The sequence below is a fragment of the Ambystoma mexicanum genome, chromosome 10, assembly GCF_040938575.1.
Source record: "Ambystoma mexicanum isolate Mex_15411 chromosome 10, UKY_AmexF1_1, whole genome shotgun sequence".
In the NCBI taxonomy this organism is placed as follows: Eukaryota; Metazoa; Chordata; class Amphibia; order Caudata; family Ambystomatidae; genus Ambystoma; species Ambystoma mexicanum.
The window spans coordinates 747,535,348-747,555,828 of record NC_090932.1 but is presented as its reverse complement, the minus strand read 5'-3'; the positions used below and the strand labels follow the sequence as shown (position 1 = coordinate 747,555,828).

Sequence of the window (20,481 nt, the reverse complement as noted above, 5' to 3'; positions counted from 1 at the left end):
ACTTCCCAAATCTACACCTGTAGCCCTGATAAGGCATGAACTAGGGCTAATATCAATACATGCCATATACAAATGGAAGGTTTGCATGCTTTACAGGAAATGTGTGTTGGATAAATATCAGAATGGGTTGGTTATACAGCTGGCAAACTATGTGAGAACATCAGAGGACAAATTCATTAAGCAATGGAAATCACAGGCGCAGGAGTTCATGCAGGAAGTGGACATAACTGATAATTTGCTCCTACAAAACACAGACAAGGCCAAGCGTAAAATGTGGGAAATGGATTGGATTAGGACTAGGGAAACGTTACAACTATAAATGTGTTAAACAAAATCCCTTTGCTTTAAAATCTTTTGGGATTCCTGAGGTTTACTTATTGAAATCACCTAATGTCATGCATCGAGCAGGATTTCTGCGCTTAAGATTGAATCTGTGGAAAACCAGAGAAGTCACAGCGAAATGGGCTAGTGATAATAAAGGAATTAATATTTGTCAATTTTGTAACATCCAAACAGAATCCCTTGAACATATAATTACTGAATGATGCATTCAAGGACAGTGGGATACGCTACAATGAATTTTTTGAATGAGCTGAAATTAGATAATGACATAAGTAATGTTGGAATTACTACTGAATAACTAGGAAATGTCATAATCTGTTCATTTTAATTTCTTTTTAACTAGAGATTTTAAGGTTTTTATGTTTTATCTGTGTGTATTTTTATTTCTTCTGCTTATCCTTCTTCAACTCACCGTGTTTTGTTGTATTAGTTACATGTTAATCTTAAATGTCTGATTGATGTGAATTAATGTAAATGATGGTAGATGAATTTTTCTACGATAACTCTGTTTTGTATTGAAAGGTTGAATATTTCAGCCAAACCATTAAAAAAAAAATAAAGAAATAAAAAAATATTGTGCACTTATGTTGCTCACAACTTGGCAGCCTGGAAAAGTCTCTGGTACATTAAATAGCATAAAAATGCATACACAAAATATCCTCATAGCATAGCCCTCGATTATATATTGAGATATAGTTAGGCTACACTGTAAACAAACCAAGGTGGGGCCCATAATGCTAAGTGCTTACTCACAAACGACTCTCTCCTCCTATGCCTTTAAATGAATGCAATGCACAATCATTTTAAAGACAACTTAATTTAGTTGAAGATGCATTTATACTTTGTAACTTCTGCAACAACTGGATTAACTAAGGGAATTTCAAGACTCAATACATCACACACTTGACAAATAAAGACCAATTTCACGTGGTATACATTTCATTTTCTGTGAATCAGGAGTGAGGGACTTAAAGGACTTTTCAGGTTATGCAATATAATTCGAGTAGCAAAAAGTACCCATACTCCACACAGGTTCTCTAGTCAAGCCCTTAATAATCTCACTTTCTTTGATTTTGGATTCATTCATCCAATAGATTTTCGCTTTTTGGGAGACACCTGGAAAGAGAAAAGTGCAGCATTTTCACAATTGTTAAAATGTGTCCAGTGTGTTGCAGTGCGTTGTGGTGCAAATATCTTGGAAACCTTTCATCCTAGGGCCTTGACACGTGGTTGAGATTTTTCTTTGTGTCGAGATGCTTAAGATGATCTTTATCTTGTCCAGCTACAACCACATTAATTGTTTCGCCAATTTCAGTTAACCGTCTCGTTTATGAAGGGGCTGAAATCTGGGAAAGGCATGGGGTCTCCAAATGTCAAGTGGCCACTCATTTCTGGAGGGTCCTAACAGTTAACTGTGGCAAATTTGGTGCAGATTGGTGGAACAGTGTGGAATTGTATATGGAACAAACACAACATTTTCTACTTTATATATACAGCGATATCAGGAATAGATCAGAGCAAATGATTTTAAAGCATGTGTGGCAGTTCATTACATTTTTATTTCTCAACTGAGTTTCTATTTATCCACAGCCATGAAGCCATACGATCTTCTATCAAGAATGACGTCAGGGCGGTTAAATGCTGTTGTTATATCAGCAGAGTAAGTTCTTTGGATACATCTCCAGTGTAATATATGGCATATTTTTGTAACATGTGTATCAACATGTGCATACATTTTACCAAAGTCGGCATTAGTGAAACCATTATTATGTACTACTGTATAAGAGTGATTTAGAGATGATTTAACGAGTGAAAGTATAAGAATGGGGAACTTCACTTAAGCAATAAGACCTGTGTTGGATGGACAGCTAATAGCCAATGGCTAAAGTTATAGGCCAGAGTGAAGCAAGGGCCTTAATGCAGAGCCCTGGGTGCCATGGGTCTTGTTATTATTAGTACTCCAGAGCTAAGCTCTGAGGTTTTCATAACATCCTTAAAAAAAGAATTATGACTTGCTGCAGCTTCTGTGAGGATATGGAGGCAGAAAAGGGGAGGAAGGATAGGTAGCACAACTTTGTTCAGCTCCCAACTTCCGTGGAACTGGACTTGGATTGTGACATTCAGCCCAACCTGAGTGACTGAGGTGCCCACACTCGGTGCTAATAAACATTCCATGATCATAATGGGTTCAATACTGCTTTACTATTTGATGCAACAGCAATCACCAACATAGTATACATTTATAGTAGCTAATGCAGGATTTTAAAAGTATTTTACTTTTTAGCTTTGCAGTACGGGGGAGAATCAGAGTCTAGTCTCAATGGTTCTGGGGCAAGTCCTTGTTTGCACTCGGATGTTGATTTATCTTTGCATGACTCAATACTTAAGACCACAGAAATACAGGCTGTAGGCAGAGTGAAGGATAGTCCCAGTGTTAATCCGCTTGTGGATTCACTTAAGGTGGCTGCTGATGGACCTGCTGATCATCTGAAATGCATGTTGCTTAATACGAACACTGATAAAACAAGCAAAATATATGTTGGATTATATTTTAGCTCATCAAATTGATATTTGTCCCATTACGAAATCCTGGTTACACAAGGCCGTTGGCCCTACCCTCGCATTAGCTATTCCAGAGGGCTATGTTGTTTTTTGCACTGATATGCCCATTCGTAGAGGGGGAGGGGGTATTTTATTAGTAAATCTTCATTACATGTGCATGAAGTTGAAATACAGGGACCTACTGATTGTGACAATCGTCATATTAAAATTCCAACTGATTCTAAAATCACAATTCATTTCTTGCTTTTATATAGACCACCCCCCACCTTGCCAGATTTTCCAGAACAAATCTTAAGTATGCTATTAGCCCTGTTGAAACTATCCTAGGAAGTCATCATCATGGGTGATTTTAATATTTGGTTTTCAGGTGATCAGATTGCATTTGAGTTGGCTTACTCTTAGCAGGTATCTGAGCCTACCCATATTAAGGGTAATATGTTCAACTAGCTCCTTACTCTGAATGGTCAGATCAGTGAGTTTAAAGTTCTGCCTTGTCCGTGGTAAGAGCACAGTTTTATCTCCTTCGTCCTGGTATTGCCATCACAGATTAAAGGCCTGATTCTTGGAATAACTTGCACAGGAAATAGGGAACTTCTACTCGAAACTGCATGCAAAATTCAGTTTGTCGATTAATGGAATCGAATGCGGGGTACTTTTCCAGGACTTGCATGGAGTTTGCGCATGCTCGGCAGGTCTCTGCAAGCCATCGAGTGCCTTGGACAAGACACCATGCAGAGAATGGACACGGCTTGCGCAAAGGGCTGGGAAGGGAGCGCAACATAGAAAATGGGGAAGAACATGCAGAAAAAGTGGGCATTATGAGGGTTGGCCTGTAGGCAGTCCCTCGCATGCCCACAATTGCACCAAACACCACGTATTCATGGAACCACGTACACAGCCACTCGGCAGAGAAATGGCCATTCAAATCCCTCGCTCTCTATGCCACTCGATGGCAGGCGTAGAGGCTCTTATGCATAAAAATCACAGCAAGGAGGTGGGTTTACATGTCAAATTTTTGGGTGCATGTACGCAATCATGTATGCAATCAGGGTTCTGACTATCTTAGGGGTGCACAAACACAGTGTAGCAGGTGCCGGAATGGTTTACAGGGTGTTCACACGCAGATTTTCCGAGCTAAACCCGAGTTACGCATGTTGTCAGGGTGCTGGCAACAGTTATGGGGGACCCTGCACAGGGTCTGTGAGATCCAGGCCTGCTTGCAGGGGACCCCACGCACTGTTTGTGCCCACTTCATTCGACCACTTTTGCCTTCCGTCCGCTAAGCGCCTGTGGAAACCAGGAGGGATTTCGTCAAAGAGGAACCCATCCCACCTGTATCAATTTTCTTGCAAGAAGTCTATGCCAGCCGCTCTCCACAGGAAACATTGTGATCTTCTGGCTAGATGGTGAGGGCCACTCGATCGTTGAAGCACTAGAGTCTATAGGTCGATGGGTCATTGCGTCAACCATCCTCTGCTACCAGATGAACCCTAGAGGTCCTTTTACTCAAGGTAAAATGTCATCCTCTGGATGGGACGGAGAATAAATTCTCAAACTAAATAATAAGACTGACTCAGGAAGTTGGCAAATAACTCTGTTTTAATAACAATTGTCTAAAACAGGGAGTACAACAGACATCAACGGACGTCGCACAGCATGAACTCGAAACATTTCATGAAAAACAACACATTTATACTAAAAGTTTGTCTTAAGTGACGTCATGCTATGTGGCAAATTAAGAATACCTACGGAGATTGTGGTTGGCTCAAGGGGAACATCTAAGTATACTTTCTATATGGGATAGGATCATGATTGGGTCTCTAAAGTCAGGTGGGGTCTCATGCCTTCCCCTAGTGCAAGTCATCTTCGACAGTAATTAGAAACACAACACTTCATTGGCTCTTAAACTATAAGACTCTTCATTATATAACCTTCTACAATTGGTTGGCTCGCTTGTACCCTTCTGGAACATTAGATGCTCTAGCAGCACGCAAGCTAGTACCACTGGTGGTGGTGGGTGAACCTGACCGTATCCCACCACCCAGTTTGCCTGACATCTCTCTTCACTCGTGCCATCTGCCATTCATATTGTCTTTGAACTCGGCCTTGTAGTAGCTTCACCTCTCTGGAAATATAAGGGAGTGTAAGCACTCGCTATCTTCAATCTGGTGCATCAAGCCCAGCGTCTATTCTCATCTTCTGCTCACGTGATCAGAGACGGTGAATTTGCTCACATCATGGTATCAAATTGTCTTTAATAAAGAAGCGTGGCACTCATGGTGTTCTCTCCTTGCAACTTATCAAGGGATGCCTCGGTTTCTCGTGTCTTACTGTTCTTCGCAGCTGATAACCAGTTCTTGGCTGCTTCCAGTCTTTGACAACCAGCCAAGCAGCCTCTTTGGTTTTGCTTCGAATTCCACCCTATTCTTTGCTGCAACACATATAGCTTCCAATCCATCTTCCTTCATGGAAACTAGCTTACTAAAATATATCATCGAATGTCTAAAACTCTATATACATATATGCTGGTGGCACCGCCTGCAGTCTATATACAACGTATAGCCAGCCTAATGAATACTTAGTTTACTTGAGTTGCAGCGTCTGTACAATTGTAAATTGGCTTGTTCTTGCTGCAGTGCTCTTCACACATGCAATCTCCGTTCCGCACATGAAAGTCTTCTCGATTCTTTACTTTGAAATCGGATTCTATATCACCTATGCATTCTCTTCTCTGGTCACGCTTCCCGACGCATCCCTCTGTGACATCATCAGTTTCTTCTTTCCACATCTTCACACTTCCTCAGGCGCTGCTTTCAGGAGACCATCCGTCTTTCGGGTACTTCTCATAGGGTCTTCTCAAACGGATACCTTGTCTCAAACATTCTTTGTGGTATAGGTACCATTATTGGAGTTGCACATGTTGCAGTTTCCGGTTTCAGCATATGAGCAAAATAGGGCCTGTAGAGGCATTCAGCTGCTCCGCTACATACTCTTACAATATGTGCCAGTAGAAGCAACCTTACTCAAGTCACAGCAGAGTCAACATAAAATAGTTTTTTCCTGAAATCTAGATACCAAGTTCAAGTGCAGGTAAAGAAGGCTACCATATTCTCTTCTATCATTGTTCACAAAAGTACATTTGCCCCTGAAAATGTCCTAGTGGTGGCAGATTTGTGTAATTAGGAAAATGTGCAGGAAACAAAAAATCTGGGTGACTGATGCCGCATATAACAGCTAAACCCCATTCATAAAGAGGTATGTTTTGATGGGTAGCAGTCCCTCTGGCTATTTCCCCATTGACTGGCAAGATGCAGGGAAAATCTTAGTGCATGACAGTGTCTTTTCAGATCTTGACCAGCATTGACATACCACAGATGAAAATACTCATACAGAGCATCAGCATAACTGTAATGTTTGGTTTTGGCACATATCGCCAACACCATTTCTACAAAGAAGAGAGATAGAATAAAAGGGGGCCAGAAAGCAGATTTGTGGTTGGCATGACAAATGGAAATGCTGTTGCATAATTCACCAACCCACTACATTTTGTTTCTTGTTTTCTAACGCCAAAGTAAATCAACAATTGTTTTGTTTAACTTATTTTCTCCCAATCATTTGTACTGGAACATGCCTCATGGGTGTGTCAATTTCAATATTTATTTTTAGAGCCACAGGGAAATGGGCTATATTTGGGCTACTGCTATATTAGGTCTACTTTCTTGGCCCTGTTAGGCTACAGTTAGGTTTCCCTTTCTGGGCAGATTTATAATGCAAACAGTTTCTTTTAGAAGTGCAGAACCTCTGACAACATACAGAGTTCCTCATAAGAAATCTGAGAAAACATCTTTATTTTGTCAGTGGTACTGCATCTCTCTTAAAAATGATGCTTGTAATGCAATGTAATGCAAACATTATTTTTTGGAGTGGTACAGTACCAATGACAACAAAGAGAGGTCCTCATAAGAATTATGACATGGCCTCTGTATGTTGTCACAGGTATTGTGCATCTTCTTAAAAAGAATGCCATACAGAGCTCCTCATAAGAAATCTTAGATCTATTTTGAGGACCTCTGTATCTTGTCAGTGGTACTGCACCGCTCTAAAAAAGCATGCTTGAAATCCAATGTATCAGATACAAGGGATTTCATATCTGCCTTTTGTTTTCATTGTTCAAAAAACGTTTGTGCTCAGAGTGTGTTGTGTCCGTCATAGAGCATGTCTATCTCTGTTGGAGGAATAGAAATGAAAAATAGCAACACAGGGTCATGAATGACCCAAATATGCATTGTGCAGTCCCTTGCTTCCATTTGAAACATGATTAATGCACAATTTAAAACACATCCGGTCTCTAAATTTGGGATGCACTTTGAAATGGGTAAAAAATGCCTTTATCGTACTGTTTTGTGCAATTGCATGAAACATGTGGAAAAGGGTATCAGAATGTGTTCATCTATGACTATGAAGACATGTCAGATTTCTTTTGCGGAATCTCCACCGGGCAGAAAATGTGCCTGATTGAGAGCAAAACTACAATATAGGAAAATTACTACCTCAGTGCAATTGTATATACAAACAACAGATGTAACCCCCCACTTACGCTGTCGATCCTTCCCCCCTTGTGCTGTCCCTCCTCAACCCTTATGCATCCCACTTCCCCTTTTGCGCTATCCCGCCTCCCCTTTGTGTTGTCACTCATTCCCCTTTACTCTGTCGTGTCATCTCTTCAGTGCTGTCGCTCCATCACTTTTGTGCTGTTGCTCATTTTCCTGTGCTTTGGTACTCCTTCTCCATGCGCTGTCACGCCTTCCATGTGTGCTGACTCTCATTCCTCCCATTGCACTGTTGCTCCTTCCCCCAGGGTACTATCATTCCTTCCCCCTTGTGCTGTCGCTCCTTCCCCGTGTGCTGACGCTCATTCCTCCCACTGCACTGTTGCGCCCCCCTCTATCCCCCTGGTGCTGTCACTCCTCAACCCTTATTCTTCCCTCTTCCCTTTTTGCACTATCCCACCTACCCTTTGTGCTGTCACTCATTCCCCCTTACTCTGTCGTCCCATCTCTTCAGTGCTGTCGCTCCATCTCTTTTGTGTTGTTGCTCATTTTCCTGTGCTTTGGTGCCCCTTCTCCATGCACTGTCACTCCTTCCCCGTGTGCTGACTCTCATTCCTCCCATTGCACTGTTGCTCCTTCCCCGATTGTACTATCATTCCTTCCCCCTTGCACTGTTGCTCCTTTCCCCTTGCTCTGTTGTTCCCTCCCCTTGCTCTGTCAATCCTTTCCCCTTGCTTTACCACTCCTTCCTCCACTTGCTTTGTTGCACCTTCCCCCTTGCGCTGTCGCTCCTACCCCCTCACGCTGTTGCTCCTTCCCTCCTTGCACTGGCATTTCTTCTCCCTTGTGCTGTCGCTCATTCCCCCATTTGCGCTGTCACTTCGTCCTTCAAATCTTGTACAATGCTCTTGTGTACTGTTACTTACCTAGCTTTCATCTATTTGATGTTTTTAATTCTCCCTCATATTGTAATTTATTTCGTATTCCTCCCCCCACAGTGATTCCCTCACCCCCTGGCACTGCCCTTCATTAGCTCCCAAGCTGTCATTTCTTCTTCCCTGTGCTGTCATTACTCGTTCCTTCCCTCCATGCTAAATGTAAAATCAATAAACTACAAAACTATTGGCATTGCAAAAGCTTGTTTACATTGCTATCACTATTCCGTGGGTTTAAAGGATAGTTCCGGGACTTTTTTTTTATTGTCCCTACGGGTCGGCCATGTGTTTGTAAGCATAAATCGGTAGATCGTAGGAAACTTTCCTATGGACCTTACCCGACTTTTCGCCCATTATCGCACTCGAAATCAGCCTCCATTTTGTGATAATCCTATCATTCCGCCGCATCGACCTGGCTCACCTGCCTTTGCGGCACTAAATCAAATCCCCCGCCCCTGAGCCTGACATCAGCAGACGCGTACTGCCCATTTCAAGCACGTCTCGTGTCAACAATCGCTGCGCCTCAGCTATTGACGTGTTGCCATGGAAATGGCAGGACGCCTCTTTCCCCAATAAGTATAAACAGACCGTTTCACAACATACAGCAGCAGATTTTCGATTCCATTCCTCTCTCTGTGTTACTTTGAGTATTCTGTGACTCGTTTCAGTGCTCTGGTCAGCTACCTTCGCCGCTTGTAGCCCGTGTGAACACCTGTACCATCTCTGTAAATTATTTTACTATCTTTACCGCACAATGGCCACAATAATGCCGTATATGTACGAGCCCGAGTACACCGAGGAGGAACTACTGGAAAGGCAAGCACGCGAAAACGATGGGGATTCGGACGGCAGTTGGGAGGACCAGTCAACGGATGAAGAGCCTGGACCATGTCGCATGGACGGCGTCTCCACCTGGTGCACGTGCAATCGGTGCGAGCTAATGCCAACTGAGGAGGAGAACTGCTGCTGCCGTGAAAATTCCGGGTGCTTGGCCTACATTTCGGAAAGCGAGCAAAGTCTGCAGGAAGGCGAGCAAAGTCCGCAATGCATCACCGAGCTGCCAGAGTTCAGGGAAGCCTGCCTCTCACGGACAGTGTTGAGGATGATGATGGTGCTTATGCACGAACTTCGTGGCACTGTTCGTCCGCGTAATCCGAGTAACGAGTAAGTATACTCTGTTTGTGATGTCAGTGATGCCACCACTATTTCATGGTCGTCTCCCACATATAAAATTACATTTACATATCATTCGAACGCATGTAAATTGGTTCCATATAGTGCATTTTCTAGATATAATTTTTTTCTAAGAAAAATGACATGTGTTACCTGAATCGACATTGATAAGAAAGTTTGGTCAGTTTAATACAGTTTGCATCTTTTTTTTTCACAGGTGGTACAGGCTGGTGGCCTATCGTTGCTTCACTTGGTGGCTTCACGGGAGGCTCGGACACCGTGTTCGGAGAGTAATACCTGCCTGTGCGGTACTTGCCATTAGACAACATTTCCCCAGTGACAGTGGACAATACCGCGGATTTTCCCTCGATGTGCTGCAACCTCAACTTTACAATGTGTAATGTTTATTATTTATGTTTAACTAAAATCTAAAATAAAGCCCAACATATATTTTAACAATGGTTGTTTTGATTTTTAAATGAATCTAGTGTATATTCTCCTGGGAGGGTGAGGTATTTATAAACTCACCCCCCTGCCTTCCATGTAGTAGATCCTGCAGCCATCCTCTTACATTCAGTTAGATGGCCTCTCCTTGGTGAGGCCCTGCGGCAAACGGGTCTTGTCTGCACGACCACCGCCCCGATCCACCCCCCCCGCCCTATCAAAGGCAGTTCGCACCAGGGTACTTGCGCTGCTGGCAAGTGGAGCTGTCAGGGAGCGATAAAGGCCAAGAGGTGCCAAAGACCATGTACACTTCAAAGTGGTCTATAGAGCATGGGTTGTTGTTCCCATGTCTACCTCCAGACCCCGTGTCTCCTGCCAAGCATCCCCCCTCACGCTGGACGCCCCCCTGCAATCCACATAAGTGTGTCTCCATTCACGAGTCTTCCTGTGTCTTGTCTGCACGACCACCGCCCCGATCCACCCCCCCCCGCCCTATCAAAGGCAGTTCGCACCAGGGTACTTGCGCTGCTGGCAAGTGGAGCTGTCAGGGAGCGATAAAGGCCAAGAGGTGCCAAAGACCATGTACACTTCAAAGTGGTCTATAGAGCATGGGTTGTTGTTCCCATGTCTACCTCCAGACCCCGTGTCTCCTGCCAAGCATCCCCCCTCACGCTGGACGCCCCCCTGCAATCCGCATAATGCCACGACATATACACGTCATTCATTCACAAACACACCCCTGTTTCGAATTCTTTATAACCCACTTCATATTTCTAATGAGAACTTCTTTGCGCTTTGCTAGTCAACCCGTGAAGGTGCTGGTTATCTGCTCTTCGTCTCTGTGAACTTCCGTGACCACTTTGAGCAAACTCGTCAGTTTGCAACCTGTGAACTGCTCCCTGTTCTACGACAAGAAACTACTCTGATCCCTGCATCTAACTGTTTGTTCGTCAAGGTAAGTCCATGTACCATAATCATTTTGCGTCCAATTTTTTAATTTATATCTATTTGCTAGTAGTCATCAAATTGCATCCATGTTTTCTTTTCGTTCACGACAGTACATGCAAGGAACTAGTCACATGTTCTGAGTTTAGTCAAATTACTTTTTCTATTTTTTGAAAGTTATTGAAATACTTATCCGCATGTGAATAACGTGTATAGTTCCAAGAACCAAAACGGACCTTGCATTGAACCTTTTATGTGTCATTTAATGTTTTAACACATTGGTATTCATAGAGAATTGTTGATCTTTACTTTTCAGAACTTTCCATAATGCCTGCCTGTTCCATTGGCGGTTGCCCTTCGAAGACCCATAACAAATCTGAAGGTACTATAATGCATGTTTTCCCTAAGACAATAGATCAGATAAGAGAATGGGTCCGATATTGCGGATATCCAGCCTCTGAGCTAGAAAGTAGAGTCCTAGAAGTCTTTGCGGACAAGAGGGGTGATCGATACCGCATCTGCAGCAGGCACTTTAGCCCAGACATGTACTCCACATCATTGCTAATAAAGAAGAAAACACCGCGAGCGAGGCGAAAATTGCTCTCAACCGCTATTCCCACTCTATTCGTCCACATCCCTCCACTAGTGAGTCAAGTTTACGTATTTGTCTCTCGGCCTTGCGGTAGTGTGTAGCATTAGCTAACAATAATTTCCCCATTTATGTATCCACTCAATATGAAGGCGGAAGATTCTCCATCCGTGTCGTTATTGCAGTCATCAGCCACTTCAAGCGCCTATCGGGTAATCTTACTTAGCTATTCTGACACTGACTTGTTTTAGGCATGTAAATCAATAGTTTTAATTGATCGTGTAATTATTTTACCTAATGGTACACCACAGTACTCGTCCTCTAGTCTTTGTTTTCAGTTATAATTATTGTTATCCAAAATAATGCAAGTACTGTCTTTCAGGGAGATGCTGAGGAGTCCAACGCATTGACGACAACCGTAGATGTCACTCAGATGCTCGAGGTACGTTTCCGGACAGTTCCATCGATGGAGATCATCAGATCTTGCATTCTTGTAGCGTGCTTGTTACACACAATGTTTCTTTCGTTTTTAGCCATTGGTATGTCCTTCTGTCGTCGCCCTCCTATGTGTCTTCTTTTTTCAATATTGTGTTCATTACTAATGAAAGTCCTATGTTTCAGGGAGTCGATGGAGCATTAGTCCAAGAAGAAGGGGGAGCATGCAGTTACGGGTCGGCGCAACAGCTTGCAGAAGTGTGCACCGCAGTTACAGCGTCCCTTGATGTTCTTATGCATTTCGAGGTATGGATACTGACAGATCAATCATGCGAGATCAAATGACGTGATTACATCCGCTATACTTCCTTCTTTATTAACGCAAGTACTATGTTTCAGGGAGCTGACGGAGCTTCTTCAACAAGAACATCACCCCTAGTAGTTGATGCAGATCTCTGGGTGGTGACACTTCCAACGATGGAGCAAATCGAATCATATTTAGATATCCATTATTTATTTTAGACAACTGATCATTTGTGCAGGTCTATTTAGATGAGCCGTTGACGCCTGCAGAAAGTTTATGTTCTTTTAAACAAAATAGAAAACCATACTAATGCAATTACTGTGTTTCAGGGAGTTGCTGAAGCGTCATCTTCAATAATATCATCAATGGAAGTCTATGCGGAGCCCGAGGTATGGATCTTGACAGTTCAATCTAACTAGATCAACAATGCGTGAACTATTGTCGTTTGAATGTTCTACACAATGCGTTCATTCGTGTTTTGCTATTGAGATGTACGTATGGGTATTGGTCCCCAAGTACATTTTGTGTTTTCAATATTATTATACATACTAATGAAAGTTCTATGTTTCAGGGAGTCGATGGAGCCTCAGTGAGTGATGGATGTGCTTATCATGAAAATATAGTCGTTGCAGCGCGAGAGGAAGTGGAGACATGCACACACGAGTCGGAGCAACAGCGTCCAGATGTTGAAGTTCGAGGCAAGAAAGTTTCAAAGAAAAGAAAGCAAAAGAAGGTTAGTGTCCTGTTCACTATATTATGTTGTCTTTCACTGTCAATAGTTCAATACTGTAAGTTGTGTTTAAACTGAACATCCCTTTTCTAATCTGTCCTCTAGTTGCGAGTGGGTGTAAGAACTAGATCTACACAGACAGTGAAGCGAACGAGAGATGTTGCTTGTCAAACCTTTTGGCAGGGACTTGAGACTGGAGATGCATCGTGCCAATGGGAAGAATATGAAGTGATTGACAACGGAGCTATACCACCACCAGCCATTGATAGTGAATGTCCTCCTGGTAGTTTGGATGCAGTCGGAGATCAATTCACAGAATCCACACCCGCAAAAAATAAGAGCGCGCGAAAGTTGAAGACATTGTTTTTTTCTCCCATCTCCGGACAAGGAACAGATGTTGCAATGGAAGAGAATGAAGTGGACGACAATGAAACACCATCAATATCACTCAGCATAGCGGAAGACGATATCAGAGATTGTACCTTTCATGCGAGTGACATGTCCTCAACGTTACAGGCCGAACCAGCTGGGATGCAGAGTGACAGTATAAGGAAAGAGGCCAAATTCATTGTATTCGATAGCTGTTTGATGGATATTATTATGATGATGAAATGTGGGCATTGGGTTGGTGGGGAAGTATGTGGGGAGCCATTGATTAATGTGACTCGTGCAATTCGAGGCACTAACCTTAAAATACATGCCACCTGTACACAATATCATCCGTTCGCATGGTCTGCACAACCCATGCTGGGGCAACTGCCAGCAGGCAATCTACTTTGTGCAGCGGCCGCACTTTTTAGTGGTTCAAGTTTTAAAAAGTTACAGTATTTCTTTCAGTTTGTGGGAATCCATTTCATTGCGAAAAGTCAGTTCTACAAATACCAAACCGATTATCTATTTCCAGCCATCAGCGAAGCTTGGAGAATGGAAAAAATGTCAATGGAAAGTACATTCGGGGGCAAATGCTTCAGGCTAGCCGGTGATGGACAGTGCGACAGCCCAGGATTTTCAGCCAAGTACTGCACCTACCACTTTCAGGACATGGAAAGTAAGAAAATTGTGAGTTCGGTGGTCGTGCAGGTGTCACAAAGTACATCCTCAGTGGCCATGGAGAAAGTTGGCTTTGTAGCATCATTGCAAGAACTACAATCGCGGGGAATGGTGATCGACCTGATAGCCACGGACAGACACGTTTCAATTGCCAAGACAATGAGAGAAGAGTGCAAAAATATAAATCACCAATTTGACGTATGGCATCTTGCAAAAACAATCAATAAAAAATTGTCGGCTGCAGGAAAAAAAAAAGATATGCAAGGTATTTCACAGTGGTCCAAGTCAATCAGCAACCATCTTTGGTGGAGCTCAAAAACATGTGAAGGGTCGTTGGAAATTCTACTGGAAAAATGGCGGTCAGTAATGTTGCACTGTAGCAACGTACATCGATGGTCGACAAATGAGCATTTCCACAAATGTGAACATGGCCATTTGTCCACAGAGGAGGCACGGAAGAAGAAGTGGTTGATTCCTTCATCACCCACTCACAAGGCCATTGAAAAGATTGTATTTGATAAAACTATAACAAGAGATTTGAGGGGACTCACGGAATTCTGCCACACAGGAGATTTGGAGGTGTTCCACAATATGTGCCTAAAGTACAGGCCCAAAAGATTGCATTTTGGCATGGAAGGCATGATAAATCGGACTCTTCTAGCGGTCTTGGCACATAACCATAATGTTGGCCGTCAACAAAGTAGGACGACCGGAACTTTAGGGACGCTTCGCTACAATAAGGCCTTCACTAAAAGAAGTAAACAATGGGTGATCAAACCAGTGTTTGAGGATATGCAATATGAGTTTATTGAGAGACTTATCGTAGATGTCCTCGATAGGCACATACATGGAGTGGTGAACGAACCTATGCAGGGGACAACTGCATTGCCACCCAACATTGCCTCTGTTCCATGTCCACCTAAAGCAGAGCTCATTGAGAAATACACATCACGGTTTAAATGATTGTAATTTGATTGTCTGTTCTCTCGAGTCTCCTCATGTTGCAGGCCCATTGCAATTAAACCAAACAGTAATATAAATCATTTTTACAAAAATTATAGAATGTTTCCGTATTACAAACACATGGCCGACCCATAGGGACAATAAAAAAAAAGGCACGCAGACAAGATGCCCTTACACTAACTGCAGCTAACTAGAAATGTGTGCTCGCTCAAAGTGAAGGTCAGCTGCTTTGATGTTTTGCTCGGGTGGCGGAACGGCCCACGACCCAGTATAAGGTTCTATTGTGATTTGACCTTGACAGGCCGGGACCATCCTGAAAGACTAAGAAAAGATAATGAATAAAATTTCAGAAACGAAACGATGAGCCACGTTCATTAGAAGAAGTAACGTCGGCAAAGAAGGAGTGGTGTTTCGGGTCTGCCCTACACAGAGACACAATGGAAAATGCAAATATAATGTAAGTAACTTTTGATGAGTTTATACCGCAATTTCATTACTATACAGTGGCTTTAAAGACGGGTTCAGTTGTACTTGTTCGTTCTATGTGGCATATTGTTTTCTACCGCGCACTATCTTGAGGAGAAACATCTGCTTTTACTGAAGCACCTCAAAACCTTCCTCTTTGCTTCTGCTTTCTCTCTCCCTCTCCCCTGCTACAACTGGTCCACTGTCTGCGACCTCGGTCCTGGGCCCTTCCACTCTCCACCTGCACTGCCTCCCTGTCAACCCCTGCACTGGGGGACTGTCTCAGTATCCTACAGCCCCCCCTTCCCAGCACTTGTTCTGCACTTACCTTGCACTTGCCACCAGCTGGCCCTATTTATTTATTATTTCATGCTACTTACCTTGTACTCCACTCCCCCCCCCTCCCTGCCTCGCCACGCCTTTAAACACTTGTGTACACCCAGTAGCGCTGTCCTCGCTATGATTTTAATAAGGATCTGATGGTGAGACTAATTTCATTTTTTATGTTTTTAGGTACATCATTCACTACTGTCTGTGTCACGAGTACCAGACACCGGCGGACGGCTTCTACAGCCGCCAGTTGCTTCTCCGCGTGAACAACGTTACCACCCTGACCATTTTATGGGACGATCGCCAAGTACAAGTATGCCCTTACGCGGTACTAACGGTTAGATGCAACATACCTACCGTTGTGGTGGCCTAGTGCCTCGTTGTTGGAACAGCCATGCGATTATCAGTGCGACCGAAGAGCTTATTTTTATCGTAAACCAACACCCTGTGTACTGCACACGAACATCGCTTCCCTCAAGACGAACTAATTTGGATCGAGAGCAAAGAAAAATGCAAATCGCTGAATATTCTCTAAACATTTGATGTCCAATAAACGTACTTTGCCAAATGTACAATCTTGCCGTTTGCTTTTAAACCACGGTTTCACATTCCGAATTGTGGCGCTGTATTGTGAGATGCTCTAAGACCCTGTGTACAGCAAAGGACCATCGCGTTCCTCAATACGAACTTTTTGGAACATGAGCAAATAAAAATGCAAATCGCTGAATATTCTCTAAACATTTGATGTCAAATAAATGTACTTTACCACATTTACAATCTTGCGGTTTGATTTCAAAGTACAGTTTCATATTCCGAATTGTGGTGCGCTGTATTGTGAGCTGATCTGTGTTGATTTCCGGGGTCTGTGTGGAGTCGCGTAGAAGACGCCTGGGCGCGTTTGCCTACGCAGCTCAGTCACGTCACGGATAGAGGCGGGGAATATGAATGTTTTGATAAAGTCTGTTTCAGGGGCGGGGGATTTGATTTAGTGCCGCAAAGGCAGGTGAGCCAGGTCGATGCGGCGGAATGATAGGATTATCACAAAATGGAGGCTGATTTCGAGTGCGATAATGGGCGAAAAGTCGGGTAAGGTCCATAGGAAAGTTTCCTACGATCTACCGATTTATGCTTACAAACACATGGCCGACCCGTAGGGACAATAAAAAAAAAGTCCCGGAACTATCCTTTAAATGTAAAAATTGTTATTGCAATTATATGCCCTAGTAGCCAAGTCACTGTAATTGGGCTCATTTAGCCTCAATAGATGGGGCCTGATGGGGTCTTTGACTCAATGACCGTCTAAATGCCGGGAATGCACAGGGCATTTAGATATTCACGCATTGTATGTGGGTTGCTTGCTCCACTTTGAGCACAAATATGTGTTGTTAAACAGGACATTTTGTCAGCCTAAATGTGGCAGCGTTCTTCAGGTTCCATGTGATTTAAACTCTTGAAACAAGTGTATTAATTATTCTCTCTCAACCTGCTTTGTTATATTTGTCCCAATCATTCAAAGGCAAGAGTATTAAGTATAATTGTGTATCCAAGTGCGATACAGCCTTTCATGTCTCTGCCAAGTGCATCATTTGTCTTGTGTGCTGTCAAGAAAATTGCAAAGGGCGTGAGGAAGCTTGTGCATTCTGCGAAGTGCTGGATATTCTCAAGAAGTTAAATCTTCACAAAAACAAGCATTGAGAAAGCCAACTGTTCTGTATGTTGTTTAGGCACATGACAGACATTTTCCAGGCACTGCCATAGAGGTGCAACCTATTGCCTAGTGCCTACACCTAGTGCCTAAACCTGCAGTTCATCACCAAATAATCCAATAGTGAGAAAGATAGCAAAGGCAGAGGCAAGGCTTATGTCCATGGAGCTGTGCAGACATATCTCAGGAAACTGCATAGTATCCACGTCCTAAAGTAGTGGCTTCCAATCAGAGAAACCATAGGGTTTTAATACAGTTTACACAATTAGACAACGAGACTCGTGCAGACAGACAATTCAGTATGATGCATTATGGGCCAGATACATGGATTTATTTGCACGGTTCAAAGTGACTTTGCACTGCCGACACAAAAAGCCTGATTTATGGAACTGTGCAAAGTGTATTTTTGCAGTGCAAAGTCCGGGCAAAGTCATTTTAAACTGCAGAAATTACTATGCACTGACTTTGAACGGATTTTGAACCGCAAAAATACACTTTGCACAGTTCCATGAATCAGGGTTTGTGTAGGCAGTGCAAAGTCACTTTTCAGCAGTGCAACGTCAATTTGAACCGTGCAAACAATTCCATGAATCGGGCCCTAAATTGGTTACAGTGGACTTCCTAAAAGCAGATCCTTGGGGGATGGTTTTACAGGAGCATTCAAGCTGAGTGATATTCTGCGTGGCCTACCATCTGGCCCAAACCTGGTACCTATTTGTAAACTGAGCATTCACATCATCAATGTTCTGGTGATCAGGCACCTAAACTCGTCTTTATAACATAATGTCGCTGGTGTAGCTAGCAGGGAATCCCTTTGCCTATCGTGGTGGCTTACATCATGCTTGCACAGCCTTATGGGGACTCATGTGCTTGCCACCCAATCACCTTTTGCTCTGCGCCAACTTAACTATTATGGCTGCAGCTCCTGCATCCTTGTTTCAATTATGGCTGCCTTTCAGCATTGGCTGGAGCTCACGTGCGTACAATAACCTAATGTAAAATGCTACCAGCCTCCACACTAGCTGTGAGATGGCAAAAGTTGGGGAATGCTGTGAGTACCAGGTCATATTTTGGCAGTGCCTGGCAAATGTTTACCATTAGTGCATTTACAACTTTATTCGTGTGCTTCTATGCATGTGTATCTTAGTACATGCATAAATGTTATCATTTGAAAAAGGGGTACAGGCCCTCAATAACCTCCTCCCTTTTAATGTATTTTATATTCACTTACCCTTTTTACATGACTGAAAAATGGGCAAACCATTGCAAATGCACAGATTCAAAGTACCAATGCACATGTTTATAGATGCAACTGCATCAATGTAAACATATGCCACCATAAATCCTACACAAGAGCCAAAACCATTGGCTTTGCCAAAGCTTGCTTTGAATGGATTCAGTGCAAGGAGCTGCTGCAAGGGCATGTTATAGCACCCAAATAAGTCTAGGATAGCCCAATATCAGTCTACACGCACTCATTTTTTTCCTACAGATCTGTATTTCATGAAGCCCAATTCTCTGCGTGTCATTTGCACCAGATGGATAACCTAATTCACAAAGATCTTTACAGTAAATGCTTTAACCCATCCTATTACCATACTATTTATAACAACTAGGGACAAACTACACGTTTTAGAATGCAAAGAACTGCTGGCTGACAGGTTTGGTCAGTATGCAGCTCTGATGGTTACTAGTCAAATAGTTAATCTACAGGATTATGTGATTTGGTTTTGTAGCAACAATAGTAACATACCTGCATATTCAGAAACCTGAAAAATTAGGAAAAGAAACAGAAATGTCTTAATATATCTTTATTCCATTTTAAGTAAACCTTTAATATAATTGGGCCTGGACTGCACAGCACTTTTTTGTACTTTACGGGGACTTCACGCCGGCTCAGCACATCACTCTGAGAGGCCAAGTGCCTTGCGTGAGACACCACGTAGAGCATGGGCATGGCTTGCACAGAGGGCGGGGTAGGTTGCGGAACTAAGTAAATGAGGAAGAACAAGGCAAAAGTGGCCGTTATGAGGGACGGCCACAGGCAGCCCACCACACGCCCACTATTGTGTGGAATGATACGTATTCATGGATCCAAGCATGCATCCTCTCAGCAGGGAACTGGCCACGCAAAGCCCTCATACTATCTGCCACTCAAAGGCAGGCGTAAAGACACTTGCGCATAGGATTCACCATGCAGAGGTAAGATTGGGTGTCGGATTTAGGGGTGCGTGAATGCATCCGTGGTTCCAATCTGACTTAGGGTTTTGCGTATGCAGTGTGGCAGAGTGCAGGAATGATTTATGAGGGTCCACACACAGACTTTCCAAATTTCTTACCCAATTAATCATACACGTGTTGTTGTGGTGTTGGTAACAGTTAGGGGGGAGCCCGCGCATGGTCCCCAAGATGCAGGCCTGCTTGCGGAAGACCCCATGCACTGTTTGAAGTGTGTGTATATTGGCACCTGGCAGAGCACGCAAAGGTAGCTGTTCTGGCTGTTTTTACTTTACTTAGGGGCGGGTCGTGGGCATTCCGGCTGCTATTTGGATATACTGTTACTTTGCGCTAGCAAATTCATGAATACACAGAGCAATCAGAATAGATTCTGCAAGCAGGCTCGCACAGTGTCATTCTCTGCACGCAGCCTTTGCCGGATATATGCTCACTATTCCATGAATCCGGCAAAATGTCTATGTGTATACTGCAAGTAAACACATTAAGTCAGGAGCCAAAATCACTAATAAGGGAGTGTGGATAATGAAGCTTTATGAAGCAGTTAGCACTAATGTCTTAAGATTCTGCTTGCGTCCTTGACTGAACCCTATGGGCCTTATTCATGGATTTTTTTGCATGGTTTAAAGTGACTTTGCACTACTGAGAACTGAATTTCCATTACTGAGAAGTGACTTTGCACTGCCGACACAAACCCTGATTAATGCAAATTTACTTTTCAGTA

The 20,481-nt window shown here is 43.2% G+C and overlaps 1 protein-coding gene across 1 annotated transcript in view; it reads left to right on the top strand.

Moving 5' to 3' along the window:
* LOC138491709 (arylacetamide deacetylase-like) overlaps positions 1-20,481 on the top strand; it is a 411,585-nt gene that overhangs the window by 267,052 nt on the left and 124,052 nt on the right. The window contains exon 3 of the mRNA XM_069618391.1: positions 1,933-2,002. Coding sequence (XP_069474492.1) covers positions 1,933-2,002 — 70 coding nt within the window. The remainder of the gene's footprint in view (positions 1-1,932; positions 2,003-20,481) is intronic.